At 51.4% G+C, this 16,894-nt stretch overlaps 1 protein-coding gene across 1 annotated transcript in view; it reads right to left on the bottom strand.

The window, feature by feature from the left end:
- Sfxn5 (sideroflexin 5) overlaps window positions 1-16,894 on the bottom strand; it is a 119,294-nt gene that overhangs the window by 12,074 nt on the left and 90,326 nt on the right. Inside the window, exons 10-12 of the mRNA XM_029478216.1 lie at window positions 10,814-10,929; window positions 8,773-8,858; window positions 3,186-3,303 (exon numbers count right to left, since the gene is read on the bottom strand). Of these exons, the coding sequence (XP_029334076.1) occupies window positions 3,186-3,303; window positions 8,773-8,858; window positions 10,814-10,929 (320 nt within the window). The remainder of the gene's footprint in view (window positions 1-3,185; window positions 3,304-8,772; window positions 8,859-10,813; window positions 10,930-16,894) is intronic.

Genomic DNA, 16,894 nt, shown 5'->3' on the forward strand with positions numbered 1-16,894 from the left:
CCTTGTGGGGCTATAAAACTTCCTCTGCCCATCTCTAAGCCACTTCTCTTTGCCTCCTAGACTGATGGGTCTAAAAACCTCACCAGGTCTTCTCAGCCCCTTCCCAGGGTCCCATGTGTGGCTCACTCCACAGAGCCTCCTCCTCCCTCCACATCCCTTATCCTTATCCTTATCCTTATCCTCCTGTCTCTGGTTAATCTTGACCTTTTGTTTCTTGGCTTCAGTCCCCTCGATGCTCCAAAAGTTCTGTGTCTCCAGCCAGGTCTCCCCCCAGGGCTGTCAACAACCACCTCTGACTGACTAGGTAACATCTTGATATTTAACTATACTCGAAGGAGTTAAAAGCAAGCAGAGACCTAGCATGTGACCTCAGTCAAGATAACTATAATTACTATTTGCAATTGACCCTTGGTGCCATTTCAATAGGCAGAAACAATCGTTTGAGAAGAGTAAAACTCTCTTAGGCATGGAGGGAGAAATGCAAGTTCTTCCTCACGCTCTGGGATTAGAGAGTCGGACCCCACACCAGTGACGGCAAGCTAGCCACCCTAGTTCCTGAACTTGGTCTCCAGGTCTCCAAGTTAATTAATTAGTACTTCAGCGATTACTTCTGTTGACAGCCTTGGTGATTTTTGGCAAGGTTGGGTCAGCTCGAGCAAGTCCAGACTCATATGGCAAATTCCCCTGGCTTCCGGGACACAAGGCATGATCCCTGCACTGCACAAGTAGTGCCTCGTTAGAATTAATTGGGAGGGTGAACAAAGGAGCGAGCGCCTCCCAGCCAATTGGCTGATGGCTTCGGTGCCATGGGTTGCAGACACAGCCTCCAAATACCCTATAATAATGCCCAGGTTGGGCTGAACCCTGCTGGGGGAGACACAGCTGAGTGGGGAGTTCTGAACATCACGTTCTGGCCCTCCCTTCTGAAGGACAAAGACCTCATACTCTGCTTCCCAAGCCAGTAGAGCAGACAAGGGGAACCGAAGAGTCTGGGTCTTGACTAGAGCTTCTTGGAGCAGCTGACTGGACTCCAACCTGTATGGGTGTGGTCCCAGAGTGTCCCCTCCTGTCAACGNTGGCTTCTGTGACTGAGGGCTTGTCCCATCCATGGATGTTCTCAGCCTTCTTTTCCAGTGGAGCCAGGAGGATGATACATGGGGTGACCCTTTCCACTCGGGACAGCTTCTGATTTGGTGATCTGGGGATTCTCTGTCCTGGGTCCCTCCACAGGGAGAGCTTCCAGCACAGTGGTGGTCCCAGAGATCTCAGAATAACCTCTGCCCTGTCTCCAGGCTTAGNGGTGCCTCCAGCCCTGGGCTCCAGTGGGAGTTCCTAGGCTCAGCTTGCCCAGGAGAAAGCTGGGGACACGGGAGAGCTGCAGGCTCGCATAGCACACTGGATACTGAGCCTTGAGTGTCCCAAACTTGAATGCTTAGTAAGGGACAGTGATTCTAGCTCCTACACTGAGCTTTCTGTCTTCACTAACCCCCTGTGGCCATTGCCCCCAGGAACCCTGGCTTGCCCTCCCTCCTCCATTTGGGGCACTCCTTGAAGCAGGGCTGGTCCTCAAATCACTCATTCAGAACCGGCCTTCTCTAGCCATGAGCTCAGCTGTTGTAAACAGCAGTTTGGCTCTGTGCACTCTTGGCCATTGCCTCTGATTGGTCATGACCTGTACCCCCACCCACAGTTGCACCTGCCGTCTGCCCACCCTTTCCACCAGCTACCAGGAGCACAAGGCTCTCCCCTGCCAAGGCTGGTCCCTTGGGCTGTACACTAGTCCTTTTATCTCTTCATGGACTTTGCTCTTTCCCTGAAGTTCTCTGTTCTTTCTCCTTATTTAAAAACAAACAAACAAACAAATTTTTTAAAAAGCTCTGGAGGTCTATGGTAGCTCCCTGACAAGCCTCACTCTCAATTTCAGAGTCTAAGGACAGGGATACTCTCTAACCTCAAAGACTTTGGACAGTCCCATCTCAGTGACTCTGGCTCTGCCCTTACCTGGTGGCTTCCATCCTGTCCCTGCAGCCTAGGACACTGTCCTACACTGTAAACCTGGATACAGCTCTTCACAGGACACCTCCACTAACATGGCTCCTGCTCCCCCACCCCCGCCCCAGGTAAAACTGACTTGGCTCTGTCCTACCTCAACTCTCCCCTCTTCCTGCCTCCATCTTGTGACAACGCAACTACATCTACCTTCTGGTTTCAAAACCAGAAAGCCAGGCGCACATCCTGCCGGCTCCCTTCCCCTCCTGCCACATGCAGTTCTTCACACAAAAATCCCAAGGAAGCGGCTGCCCCGCTCTCACAATGGCCCCACTTCTCAATGCCCACTGCCAACAGCCTGGTCCAAGCCGCCATCATCTCTCACTGGATGCCCGCCACAGCTTCCTGATGGTTCCCTCTCCAGAGCTCCAACTCAGCTTCATGAAGCATCCATGGAGACCATCCGTTCACAATCAAGAATCCTTTGTGCAGCTCTTTGGATGCTGTCTCCTCTCCCCTCTGCTTCAGCCTACGAGTTCCCAGACCCACCCAGGTCCAGCCTGCTCTACCTGNCTTACGTCATCTTTCTCCACTATTGCTCACGGGGCAGACCTCATTCAGGTATCAAATGCTGTGTACTGCCTTACCTCAGAATCTTCACACCAGCTGATCCTTAGCCTGTGTGTCAACTCCAACCCAGCCTGCACGTCCCCGGGACGCACCACTTCCCTTCAGATTCTGTTTGCCCAGCTGCCTCTTTCCTTTCACCTTAACCTTCCTTGAGCTTCATTTGCTATTACATAGCATCCTGCGTTGCTCTCTGCCTGTCATTTTGAGAGGTCTAAGCCTTGGCCAGNTTCACTTGATTGATTATTGATTGATTGAGCGAGTGAGTGAGTGAGTGATTTTTTTAAAAAGGATTTTCACTCTGTAGCTCAGGCTGATCTCTAAACAACTTTGTAGCTCAAGCTGGCCTCAAACTCACAGCAGTCCTCCTGCCTCATTTCCTCCACCCCAACCCTGCCATAGCCTAAAAGGTTGGTATTATAGACATAAGCCATCACACCTGGATTCATGCATGGCTCTCACCACAGAGCCCNGCTCAGTACTGGCAGTCAGTACTGGATTAAGTCTTTGATAATAAATGACTCCTCCCTGCCCTGCCCTGCACTGCCATGCCCTGGAGCCCCACTGACCTCTGACATCTGCGGGAAAAGGCTGATGGCCAGCGGCAGGGCCAGGCCGAAGGCTGCCAGGCACACGAGGCTATGCACAGGTAGGAGTAGCCGCGGGCGTGCTTGCAAGAGAGCTGTCCTGTGGAGAGAAGGAAGGCCACATGATGTATATAGCCTAGGCTGGCTAGCCATGAGCTGCCAAGCTNGGNCCCATGCTACCACAGCAGCTCGGTGTATCTCTAGCCTAGTAAAACAGTGGGCACTGTCTTTGGGGCTTCTGTTAGTTACCACTGCTTTCCCCACACATGGCTATGAAGGACAGTGTTGGACCCAGCCAGGAACCTTCAGCTACATGACATGATTCTTAGAGTGGACCACTCATGTACAATGTGTCTAGCCCCTATTCATGGTGATAGGGAGGGGTGGACAGAAAGTGACTGTCATCCCTGGCTCCTAAAGAAACACACACGTATGAGAGGTATCCTTTAGATACACTAAACAGCAGGAAAACCCCAGTATGTGCCATCCAGAAAGTAGACACCGAATACACTTATGTACACACACACACACATGTGCATGTACAAACACATACATGTGACCAGGGATATGCAGTCCTGTCCTGTGCATGAAAAATGAAGACATCCCACTGACTACCACTTCCATCCAAGGGCCATGGGGTGGGCAGACATGGCCATGGGTAATTCTGTAGGCAGCTGCCTGGATTCTAATACCCCTTGTGGCTATCACCATAGCTGTTCCTGGCTCCTGACTTCAGGACCCTTTGACAGCTACACCTCCCTGCATGATGTAGTTATCATACACTCCCTATGGCAGGTTTGGGGGAAGGATTCCATGTGCTGAGTTTGAATGACTTCCTGGGACTGAGGTAGGCCACTCTAGCTGACAAGTACCTATTCACAACACTTACAGAAATGGTCANTTGTCAGGATCTGTGGCATTCTGCCCCTGGAGAGTGGGTAATGCCAGCAGAAATGAATACCTGGATCATCTGCCAAAGATGTTAGATGGGCCCTAAAACCGACCTCAGTGGCCACAGCAGCCTCACAGGGCCGGCCTGTGGAGTACATTACAACAGGAGCTCTTACTCATGTCCCCCCCCCCCACTAGAGCAGGTCTGGCTCCAGTCATAGAGGAGAGGCCCTTGCTGTACACAGTCTAGCAAGCTGCCACACATTAAAGGTTTAGATCATGTAGGGAGATGGCAGAAGCTAAGAGCTAGGGTCCAGTGGGTGGTCTCAGTTCACTGAGGTGGGGTGCCCTTCAGGGACATAAGAGAAGTCCAGTCCCTCTCCTACTACATTTCCCACTCTATAAAGGAGCCAGCTTTGCTCCGCTCCTATGCACACCACGTTGGCCTGATGCCCCAGGGCTAAGGCTAGATGACAGGTGAAACCATCTGAAACCGAGGGGTTTCTACCTTATCTCAGATGTTTATCCGAATGAGGGAAGACTGACTGAATCCATCCCTCTGTGGTCAGGATCCCAAGGATGGGGGTAGGCAAACCCTCACTCACTCTTACCTTCTGGGGCAAACTCAAGAACACCTGCCCCCTCAGCAGACCATGTGGTTGAGAGTAGCAGTTCTCAGACTCGCAGTGCACCCTGGAATGGTCTAGTTAAAAGTGGCTCCTGATTCCCTGGGACCCTCCTTCTGCTGGCATTAGACCCAGGAACTGGCATTCATGAGTCTCCAGATCGCACCTCTGAGAGGTGCTGCCTTTCATGTTCTCAGTCAGGTGTTAACCAAGACCCAACTGCTTATCAGTTCTGAGCAAATCCAAAGGTCAGCCAGCTCGGCAGCAGGTAAGTGTACATCATCTCTGCCGCTGCCGCTGCTCCCTGCATGAAGGATGGGAAATCCTGCCAGTAGAAATGTTCTCCTGCCCTTCTTGGCTGGCCCAGACCCCATGCTCTGTGTGAATGCTGGATAAAGCCTAGGTTGAGTAACTGGGGATTGGGGTAAGGGCTCTCCCAAGAAATAAGAAGAACAAGACAAAGGGTGCCAAAATCAAGCTCAGCCCCAAGAGAAGTGGCACCCCATTATCCTTCTAGTTTAGGCTTCTGGGGTGTCACACAGAGGTTGGAATGAGGCCAAGACCATCTCTGATCATCTTCTCATGCCTGGGACTTAGGGCTGTCTTCCTTGCCTGTGACAGTTCTCTAAGAGTATAGGGTTCCTGGAGGCACAGCCCTGAGGGTCACATAGGGCAGAGAAGGGTGACAGATCTTCTGGGACTTCCTGGAAGTAACACTCGACGACAACTCCCAAGGCATGACCTTTACTCCTCAGGGGAGGCAGGCTGAAGTCCCTTGTCCGTAGGTGCGCAGGTGGGTCCAGGGAGCCCCAGGGGTGCAACCTTTGGGAAGCCTGGGGAGTCTAGTCCAGAGCCCCCAAGAGAGAACACAGCAGTATGGGGGGAGGGGAGAAGAGGGAAATGGCAGGCAGGGATTGGAAAGGCAGCTGGGGGAGTTAAAATATGCAGATGGAGAGATGTGCGAATGCCTGGAGAAAGGGAAGACCCGGATCACAGGCAGGGAAGGAGCTGGGGAGTGGACTCGGGGATCTACCATGAGTGGGGCCCGGACCTCCACCCAGCTTCCACCACCCACGTTCACTCTTCCAGTATATCCTGAGCCAGGGTTGCAAGGCTTGGGGATCCTTTCTGTCCCTACACTGACACCTGCCTCTGTACCGATGAACTGAATCTGGGGGCCTCCCAGTGCTGGATCTGAACTCAGCTTCCTGGCTGGTAGGGTCTACAGGGAAGGTGTGGAATATGAGGTTGGGGGGGGCACTTCCGGCATAGGTGGTGGTCCCTTACTTCACACCTCAGACTTCTTTTGGTCTCAGTGGCAAGGACAATGGGCACACAGAGTCTCTTTTCACCTCTGTCTAATCCTAGCTGGAGGCCCAGAATCAAGACCCCAGTGCTCCTGACGGAGAGGATAGATAGACTGAGGCCAGAGGCAAGCCAGGCTGCTGCCACACAACAGCTGGTCCCCCCCAGTGCTGTGCATTCCTTCAGCACTTGCAGCGCAGCCCTACTTTGCGCTCCATTAATTTGCAAGTCAGCTGCTTTGTAAGTGTGCCTTTGTCTATTCTCCCTGGCTGTCCAGACTTCCTCACCCAACCTGGCTCGGGAGGGTGGGGGCTGCCCCCTCTCATTAGCCCTGAAATCCTGCACCCAAGAACTCTGGACAGCACAGCTGCCTGTCCAGGAAAGGGAGATGTTGGAGTGGTGACAAATGCCAAGCCTGGAAGAGCAGGAAGGGCAGTGTCCTCATTTTCTGTGGGAAACTGAGGCTGGAAGAACGAACTTCCCTACTAGGAGCCTTAGCGGGCTCTGCTCCAGTACCTGCCTCTCCTGCCATCCAGTCCCGGTGGTTTTATAGTGGGCATGAGATTAATAAGTCTTTGAGTGTACAAACTGAGTCTTATCCACCTTAACATTCCCGAGGGAACTAAGACTGGTCTCTTCTCCCTCAAAATCATCCCAGGAGCCCCAGGANAGGACCAACTATTTAGTAGGCTGTGTGGAACCCTGACTACTGACTTCTCATTTCCCAAGCCCATGGCTCCCTCCAGGGTGAACCAGGCCCTGTAGCACTCCTGACTCCCCTTAGTCTGGGGAGGGTTCAAAGTCAAAATAACCCCACCTCCTATAAGTCCTAAAANAAACTTTAAGCCCACAGAGCAATGGCATGCTGACCCTCCTTCAACTTTTTGCCAACTCAGTTCCTATGCAAACTGGGAAGGCACGGCAGGTCATGCTCCTCTCCAGCAAATCCACGCTGAAGGTCGGGCCTCTGGCTGGCCTTAGTTGAGCCAGGCTTCTCCCCACTCCTGGGTGTAGTTTTGAGGGACCTGGAAACTGTGCTGGCTGCCAGCTGCCGGCTGCTCCAGGGAGGAGGGTTGGAGCTTCAGCTGTGCTCCTGCTGTCTGCAGTGGATTTGCCTGCTTTATCCCAGCAAGCCAAATTCTCTTGGGCCATAAAACCTGCCGTAGCCAAGGGCTTCTGGATCCCCCAGCTGCTTCTGGATCCCAGCCTGAGGAGATGAGACTGCATTCTCCCTCAGCAGCTCTCTGGAGTCTTGCGGGACAAGTTTGTAGGAGTCCTAGGCTTCCCCAGCTCCGCTGCCCTTTGATGCCTGTGTATGTGTCTATAAGAAGACTTCTCTGCCTGAGCTGCCAGGTGAGGGCTCTGTCCTACCAGGCTTGCACAAATGACAGGTGACTAACCAGTTTTCAATGAGCACAGTCTCCCCCCCCCCCCCCACCCCCCCCCCCCCCCCCCCTGCACTGCAGAAAGCCATGCCCTTTTCACCTGGCCCTGGTCTGCATATCTGTCCTGAGACTCACAGGAGAGGGCTACACCAAGACCAGATAAACAAAGAACTGCCCTCTTCAAATCTATATTTTTGCTGTTGTTTATTTGTTGTCAGTTTCCATGCTAACTTTCTTTTTTCTTTTTTCTTTTTTTTCCTTCTCTTTTCTTCCCTTCCCTTTTTTCTTAAAGTGCTTTCAAAACAGGGTTTCATGTTTTAGCCCAAGCTGGAACTTACTATGTAGCCCAGACTACTTTCAAAGACATGACAATCCTGCTTCATCTGTCTGAGTTCTGGGACACTATACCTGTCCCAGATTAATCGTGTTTAATCTCAATGCTCAGATACAAAGGCTCTGCCCATTTCTGGGATTGAAGGGTCTCTCCTGTGGGTGCCCAGGACCTTTGTCTATTTGTCCCAATGGGCATGCTTTCCTTTAAGCATACTGGATCCCAGAGGGTCCCCACAAGAGGGAGGGGCATCTACCTGCTTATCAGCATGTGCACGTACCAACCAGGCTTTACCCAGGTCCCTTCCCTGCCCCTCCCCAGGCCTACCAGGCCTTCGTAGGCAGGTGGACCCTGGTTCTTCCTTCCTTCTCTGTTCAGCCATTTCCCAGCTCTACCCCAGGCTTCACCCTCCTATTACACGCTCACCAATAAATAAGTAGGTGGTGGCACACGCCTACAGACTCAGCACTCAGAAGGCAGAGGCAGGAGGATCTCTGAGTCCAAGCCCAGCCTGGTCTACAGGGCTTTNTTTATGTGTGCTAATAATAAGAGCCCTCTTTTATTAGCATTGTGGTACCGGTCTTATGGACAGTGACATAACAAATAGTTGTGGTTTGTCCTCTNAGGGAGCCAGGGAGATCATTATTATTCCACTTTTGCTTTATTACAATTAATTAATTTTTAAAAAGACATGTGGCCCGAGACTCATTATGTAGTCTAGGTTGCTCTTAAACTCACAGAGATCCACATGCTTCTTCCCTGAGTGCTTGGGTTTACATTCACAGGGTCACACAGACTCTGATCCAGTCCGCCAGCTACCCTGTCCCTCCACCAGGGCAGAACCATGCTTTTCCATGGGTGACCCNACAGCATTGAGCACCAGCCAACTGCCTGGGAAAAGTCATGAGTTTTAACACCACTGCCCAGTACAGCAGGCGACAGAGTCGGTGCCTCCCACCCCCAGAAGCACACCAGGTAGGGGCCATGGCTCCCCACCCAGCATCTCCCCCGATTCCCACAGCCTGACTTACTTCTCCAGCATGGACATGACGATTGGAGGGAGCACCAGAATGGGCATAGGCAGAACCACACGTGTCAGGGCTGTCTCCAGCAGGGCCTGAGGATGGGGACAGGCTGGGGTGAGTGGAGAACATCCGCGAGGGAAGCCAATCCCACCCCAAGTGTGAGGTGTGTGCACTGCTGCTCAGCACATCTGGCAGCCTGGGCTCGCTCACAGCAGTGCTCAGAGCTGGATTCCAGACAGCAGATTCTCTGCATGGGGGAAGGGCAGTTGAGGGCAGCCTCCCCAACCTGGGATGTACAGGGATCAGGGGTTGGGGAAGTGGTACACAGAGGGCCTAAGATGCTGTTAAAACAAAGCCAGAACAAACTGCTGGGGCCTGCAGAGCCAGAGGCGTTCCCAGGCTGAGTGAAGCTGTGGGATACTTTTTTAAAAAATACATCCCTTAAANACAAAGATATGTAAGAGCTTTGTCTCCTGGCTCTAAGCCTTTTTTATTTTTTTCTTTCTGTATCCCCAGGCTGGCCTTGAACTATGTAGCTGAGAATGGTCTTGACCTTAAACTCGTCTGCCTTTCCTTCCTAAGTACCGAGATTACAGGCATGAACTACCACCCCTCAGTTTATGTGGTACTGGGGATCAAACTCAGGGCTTTGCGTGTGCTATGTAAGAACTCTTCCAGCTGAGCTACAGCCTTGGTAAGAAAAGGCCAGCTTTGTAAGGGGCACAAGCTTTAGCTGAGTATGTTCCAGATCCAATGGAGATCTGCCCTGGCGTGTGCTTAGGATTCCATGGGATCGAGGGAGACATAGCTTGAGGCCCAGCTAAGGGGCCATTTGTGTTTGGACAGCCACCACACAGAGTCCCTTTGAATCATGGGCTCCTGCTCTTAGAGGAATGCTCAGGAATGTCTCACAGCTCATAGATCCCCAAGTCTCTCCGATGAGACAGAGATAGACCAAGCCCGGTTGAAAGAAGCCCAGGGCTGCAGAGGAGCTGGGTCACCTGCCCAGATGGCCTTATCACCTCTACCATCCTCACAGGGCACCATGAAAGGGTGGGGCTGGGATAGAGTAGGGCAGATTCCCCCTAATGAGGCACTGGGGCTGATAGTAATCCCCAGGAAGAGGGTCTTCTCAGGTTTCAGAAAGGGAGCCTATGGGCAGGATGTGAAGGCCTAAAGCCAGGGCAGGGGACAAAGAGTGTACTGCTGGTCTGACATTCAGCCCTGGCCCTTATAGGATCTAAATGGGCCCTGACTTGCCCCGAGATGGATGAAGAAGGAAGAGAAGCTCAGAGGCTTATCAACAAGGTCTCTGCTGAGCAACAGACACTGGTGCATGTGTGATGCTCTACCCTCTCACGCCTGCCCCTTTGTTTCATCCCCATGCCTCATAAGCTAGAGCTCAGGACAGCAGGACAAGCCATCAACCACCATCAACAGCAAGGTTGAGAAAGCATAGGACATGTATTCTTGTGTGTGTATGTGTGTGTGTGTGTGTGTGTGTGTGTGTAAAACACAAGAGCTATAGTGGGCAGGGCCAGTGAAGAGGACCTTATAAGTAACCATTTGCAGGAGCCATGGCATTTTCCATAGCCTGAAGCTCCAGTGTTCACAGTACTGTTGCTCCCAGAGAGGTAGCAGCCCTCATACCACTGCCTGCAGCTTCCCATTCACAACCCACAAAGTTGCGAAGGCCTAGGGCATGGAGAGAAAGCCCTGGGGAGGCTCCTCTGCCCTCTCCAATTAACACCTCTGAGGAAGAGCTGGGTCCTGAGGGGCTGGGATAAAAAAAAATGGGGACATTTCACAGTGGAGACAAGAAGGAGGAGGTTGGAGAACAGTGAAGGACCATCCAGAAGAACAAGCCTGGCAGAGAGCAGACTCTGAGGCCAAGGGCTCTCACAGATGAGAGATGGCAACTGGAATGAGGAGGAGACAGCTAGAGAAGCAAGCCAAGGTCCTGTGACCAGAAGACCTCAAGGAACACACAAGCTATGCANGGGAGCATCAATCCATTTGTGCAGGGCTTAGCCCCTGGGAAACCCACGTGTCTGGCTGCGATCTTTGAGGAGCCCACGAGGTTGCCATCAGCATCCAGGACATCAATTCCTTCCTCTAACTCCCCATATCGCATCAGGACCACGTTGCAGATATTGGCACTGGCTGGAGAGAAGAATACAGAGAGGGGTAGTGAGGCACGGATGGCTTCCCACCTGGCTCCACCTCCAGCCATGGTTCCCCAACCCCCAAGAGCTCTGTGAATCCAGAAAGGTGGAGTCCTCTATTTTGCTTTCAGCTGGGGCAAAAGATCCTAAGGCCCTTTGAGACCCTGGAAGCATAGACCAAAAGTAGCAGGTGGAAATATGGCGAAGGCTTTGGGAGTTGCCACCTATAGAGGGCGCTGCTCACCTCTCTTCTAGGGCCAGTCTCCAGGCAGGGGAAGCAGATGTGCAGACACAGAGAAAGAGAGAGCTCTGGCCCTAAGATGCATCCCCCTGGGGCCTGATGTTCTACCACCAGCAACTCTGTCCCTTAGCTACATAAAATGCTTTTAAATGCCACTCCCCAAATTCAGTCCTGCATGTCTCACGAAAGCCAACCAAGAGACGGGCATCCACAATAGCAGGTGACAGACAGAGCAGACCTCGGTGCTTGCCCAGCATCTCCCCCCNTCCCCGCCCCCATCATATGCACAGGACACAAGCTTAGAGAGCAAGCGTGACTTAACTGAAGTCACACAGCAAAGTGGAACAGANTGGAAAGGTTTCGGTGCCTGAACCTCAGGTACCCAAGACGGGATCTGGGGGGAGCAAGCGGAGTCTTCCTGTGCTTCACCTGCTCCACTTGGCCACACCTCTCCCTCCTGAGTCTCAGCTGAGATCTTGGAGACCTAAGGTCGACAGGAGGTTCCTGGATCCTTAGAGAAGCACTAGATGAAGGTGGCTGGTACAGTTGCCCTGATCCCCTTTACAGGGANGCNCAGGCCAGGCCCGTGATGCTGTACTGATATAGATCTGGCCTGAAGTCCTCCAGCCCTGCTTCATGATGGAAATGGGGAGACTTGGGGGTGGTAGGTGGGTGGTGGGAAATGTGGTGGGGGGGTGACAAATGCAGAGCCTGCCTGCTCCACTCCTCCCCCCAAAGCGCCTTGCTGTGTTTAAAGTTTTAATTTTTGCTAATTAATGTCAATTAATTTTGTATAATGAGTGTTTAATTTTGGGGAGTGTGTGAGCCTGGGAGCGACTGCAGTTCTGGGCTGTGAACGCTGATTAGCATCAACACCTGCTGCTTCCCCCTCTCCAGTGGGGGGGCACCCGGGTTTGGGGAGCTGGAGGGTGGTGAGGCTCAGTGGGCAAGTGGAGTGGGAGGGAGCCCACAGATGCTCCTGGGACCTGAGCCAAGGGCTGGGGAGCCCAGCAGTGCAGGGTGCTCACAGCTGGGGGACAGGATTCTGCAGGTGAAGGCTGAGCTGGGAACCAGGGCTCTCTGAGACTCACTGTCCTATTGTAATCAAGTAGGGAGGTGGAATCAGCCGAGGCGAAGACCAGGAGGCACTGCAGTCTTTGGAGAGGGAAAGCCGGAGAGCAAACAAGCTCTGAAATGTATTTCGAGCGCATATGCTATCTTTGAGTGTCTCCACTGTTTCCACACGATGCTGATCAACACTCACCATGGCAGACTTTCTGTGGCAAGGACTCGAGCCTCTGACTCCTGTTCCCACAGTACACACAAATCAACCAGGGGCCACGCGGGGAGAATGTTCTTTATTATTCATGGTTTGGGCGTTGGGGTGGGAGCATTATTGGCGCATGGCTGGCAGAGACAGTGAGGCTGTGAAACACGGCCTCTTACCTGGCCCCAAAGTGCCCCGACAGAGACACTCACACCCTGGTTTGTTTTGAGATAGTGTCTTTCCATGTAGCCCAGACCATTCTCAAACTGGCCATTCTTCTGCCTAAGCCTCCAGAATGCAGTTTCCACAACATCTGAGAAACCCTTACCTTAACCACATCCAAAGGCAGAATTAGGAAGGGGGGTCTGAGGTAAAGACTAGGGGTGAGAGGGAAGGCCATGGAAGATGATGGGCAAGGTGCATGGGCTTGGGTCTTCTGGCTTGGGATTCATTCCCGACTTTGTCTCCCTCTCTCTCTCTCTTTACTTGGTCTCAAAGGCGAGCTCCTGATAGACCTGGATTGCTCAGGACCCTTCAGGCCTTTAGATGGCCTTGGGAAGCAGCTCCTGGCCTCTGTTGGTGACCTGCCCTCTAGTGGCCTCAGAGATACTCTGCAACCCCTTTGGCCTTTGGGCTGTCAGGCCCTATGTTCTGAAAAGTGACGTCACTGAGTGGGAAAGTAGGGTTTTCTGTCTGAGAGGGTGGACCCCTACCCTCAAAAATGCCTTCCATTTCCAGCACTACTGTTCTGGACAAGGTGACATAACTGTGGTCCCTAAGCAGGAGACAGTGAGTCCTGTCCCTCCTGCTGGGCATTCCCAGTACTGCACTTAGGGTCTCCAGGAGATGTCAGGAGACAGGCTACACTCACACTGAATGCCAGCCTCTGTACCCACCAGGTCAGGAAGGCAGGAGGAAGCTCAAATGACTACAGGCCCCACTGTGTGTGTTTACATAGAACAGGGGGCTGATGAGAGTGGGGAGGCAGGCCTTGAAGGTGACGGACAGTGGGCCAGTCAGGAGCAGGGTGGCAACTGACTTTCTCTCCAGTTTCTGAGTGTGGATGTAAGGACCGCAGGACAGAGAACTACATGTAAGACAACAACAACAACAAAAAGTACAACCAGGAGTGGTGATGTGGACCTGAGATTCTAACACTCCAGAGGGAAGCAGAGGCAGGAGGATGATAAAAACTCAAAGTCATCATCAGTTACAAACTGAGTTCCAAACCAGCTGGGGCTAGACGAGGTCCTCTGTCAACCCTTCAAAGATCACACAAGAAAGTGATGACCCAGACTGCATTTGTCTCTCACCAAGTCTCTCCAGGATGTCATTGGAGAACAATGGCCCTGTCATTTAAGCTACCTGGATGGAAAAAAAGGGATAACTAACGTCAAAGTAAAAACAGCCCCCACCAGGGACAGCATTCTTTGACATGATTGGCTATGCAGATGACATGTGCCATTTAATCTTCTCTGTTGCCCCTACACTCTAGTTACAACCAGCCCTAGTAGAAATCATCCCCCGTAACAAGTAAGATGCATGTCCCATGCAGGGACTGCACTTCAACTACTTCATCTGGGCCGTTCAATTTTTCGCTTTTTTCCCCAGCCAGAGACCTTCCCAGATCTCTCCTACCCCATTCCAGAGAGAGAGAGCGAGCGAGCATGGGTCTCCCTTTTGACACACCAACAGATCTATCATCGACAATATCAGCAGGTTAATTAAGCAGTCTATTAGCAATAATGTTACAAAAACTGGCACATTTTCAACTCAGATCGACACCATTCAAGACTCAGGCATGACTGACACCAGAGCAACAATACAGGGAGACATCATGAACTGGGGGAGGGAATGACAAAAGCACTCTTGACTGCCACAGATGTTCTTGCATGAACNCACTGCCATGCAAAACCGTGCAGACAGTGAAGGGCTGACGCAGCAGCATCCAGAGTCAAAGGGACGATGTGAGAAACAGACGGAGCAGCTTCCTCTCTGAGAAGCCCACCTCTGAGCTCGCACAGGGCAAGAGATCAGCAGGGCCAGGACAGGCAGCACACACCTGTCTCAGAAGCTGGCCGTTGGGAAGGCAGGNGCATCAGCCCGTGCAGGAGGAGGACTGTTCCGACACGCCCAGGAAGAGCCAGAGGCCACAGACTTGGAGAAAACGAGATTCCATAGCTCCTCAACTCTGAAATGCTTTTTTCCCACATCTTAATATCCTAAAAGTTATGATGTGTGGGGCCAGGGTGATGGTACAGTTGGTAATGTGCTTGCACAGGGTTGGCCTCAGTTCAACCCCCAGAGCCCATGTAAAAAGCTATGTGTGNTAGTACATACCTGAACCCCCAATGCTGAGGAGGTGAAGACAGGAGGATACCTATGGCTTGCTGGCCAGTCTCACTAACCTAATAGCTGAACACTGGATGTCAGTGAGCAACCCTGATTCAAAGTACAAGGTATGGACATGTGAGATGGCTCAGTGGGTAAGGCTCCCACCACCAAGGCTAACAACCTGAGTTAAGTCCCTGGAGTCTTCATGGTGGAAGGAAAGAGCCAGTCCCTACACCCTGTCCTTGGCCCTCCACACAGGTGCTGTAGCACATGAGTTTACAACACACATGCACACACACACACACACACACACACACACACACACACAATATCATAATGGCTGTCAGGGAGCAGAGGAACCTTGTCTGCTACCCAGCATAATTGACAGGACCCCTGTGGATTTAACGACGGGTATGAAGATCGCTTCATTCAGCTGTCACCTCAGCCGACCACAGCAATCCACACAGAACTTGAGCTCAAACTTAGATTCCTAATTGTTGCCTGAAACATCTTTTTTAAAACTTACACTATAATGGTGCACGGACACGAAAAGTTATTGTACATGCAGAAGATCGTCTGCCAGATACCAGGCAATGCAATTAAAGGCAGTAGAAATTGCCAAACCATAGATAGCTACCCTAAAGAAATGCTTGCCCATATGCACAAAGAGACATTTACAAGGATGTTAATTATAGTGCTGTTTGTAAGAGCAAATAATTAGAAACAAGCTAAATGTCCACCATTAGGGAACTCACACTGGACTCTCTCCAAAACAAATCGTGATGGGAAGAAAGCTATTGAGAGCAGGCAGGTGACTGTGTCAAGCCTTGTCATTAATAGAGCCAAGTGTACATGTGCGTAANCACACAGGTAATGTTTGAGAAGACACCTGTCTCCTAGAGCGGCCCAGAGAGGAAAGAGTGCAGTTTGAGACTTGGGGCCTGTTTTGAGAGACGTCTATATCTTCTACACTAAATGTTTCTATATTATTTAAATTTTACAATGAGAATGCAATTATGTTTTATTTACCTAAGAAGAAGCCATCTTAGAAATATGGACGTCTCCAGGTATACCAGTGATGCTTTAAGTCCTAGCGCTTGGGAGGCAGAGGCAGGAGGATCTCTGTGAGCTTGGGGCCAGCCTGGTCTATATAACGAGTTCCAGGCCAACCAGGTCTACATAGTAAAATCCTGTCTCACAAAGAAAAACATAAAAACAAAACAAAACCAAAAAAAAACCCCAACTTTTTTAAAAACAAAAAAATTAATTAAAAAAGGAACGATGGATGTTAAGGTCTAATTTTAACCCATATTATGAGTGAGAAACTGGGGAAATATATTGGTTAAATGTGATAAACAAAAGTCTGCTTATATAAAACTATGGGAGCTGGGCAGTGGTGGCACATGCCTTTAATCCCAGCCCTTGGGGGGCAGAGTCAGGTGAGTTCGAGGCCAGCCTGGTCTACAGAGTGAGTTCTAGGACAGCCAGGGCTATACAGAGAAACCCTGTCTCAAAAAATTAATTAAATTAAATTATGGGGAGGGTGAAGGTTACTGAAGCTATTTCATCCCCAAAATTCACCCAATAGATGTCCCATGTCAGTGATTAGAAAGAGACAGGAGACCCAAACCCTAGCTAGTGAGGAATGTCTTTGGGGATTCTGTGAAAGGTCTCCTCCCATCCAACAGGTAAGAGAGAAGAGTCAGAGCCTCTAGTCCTCTGAGCCCAGAAGGACTGAGGTGTGATGCCTGGAGCTGCAGCTGCCACACTGATGACGAGAGGTCTAGTCTGAAGAAGCTCACAGGGCAGTGGGCAGAGATGAGGTGGAAAGGCAGCAGGGCTGGGGTGTCTCATCTGAGATGCGCTCTGAGGAAAGCAGCAAGTTCTTGTATTACTTCAGCTACTCTGACTTCAGCCTCAATCATCCATACCCATCCAGCCCAAACAGAATCGAGTTTTAAAATTTATTAAGAAAAGGAGCTTGGGAAATACTCAGCTGACCAAGTGCTTGTCATGTAGGACCTGAGTTCCAGCCCAGAACTCATGTAAAAAGTGTAAACTTGCAATCTCAGAAACAGGTGGATCCCTGGGGCTTGCCACTCCGCTGGCCAAGTAGCCTAC

The sequence above is a fragment of the Mus caroli genome, chromosome 6, assembly GCF_900094665.2.
Source record: "Mus caroli chromosome 6, CAROLI_EIJ_v1.1, whole genome shotgun sequence".
Lineage (NCBI taxonomy): Eukaryota > Metazoa > Chordata > Mammalia > Rodentia > Muridae > Mus > Mus caroli.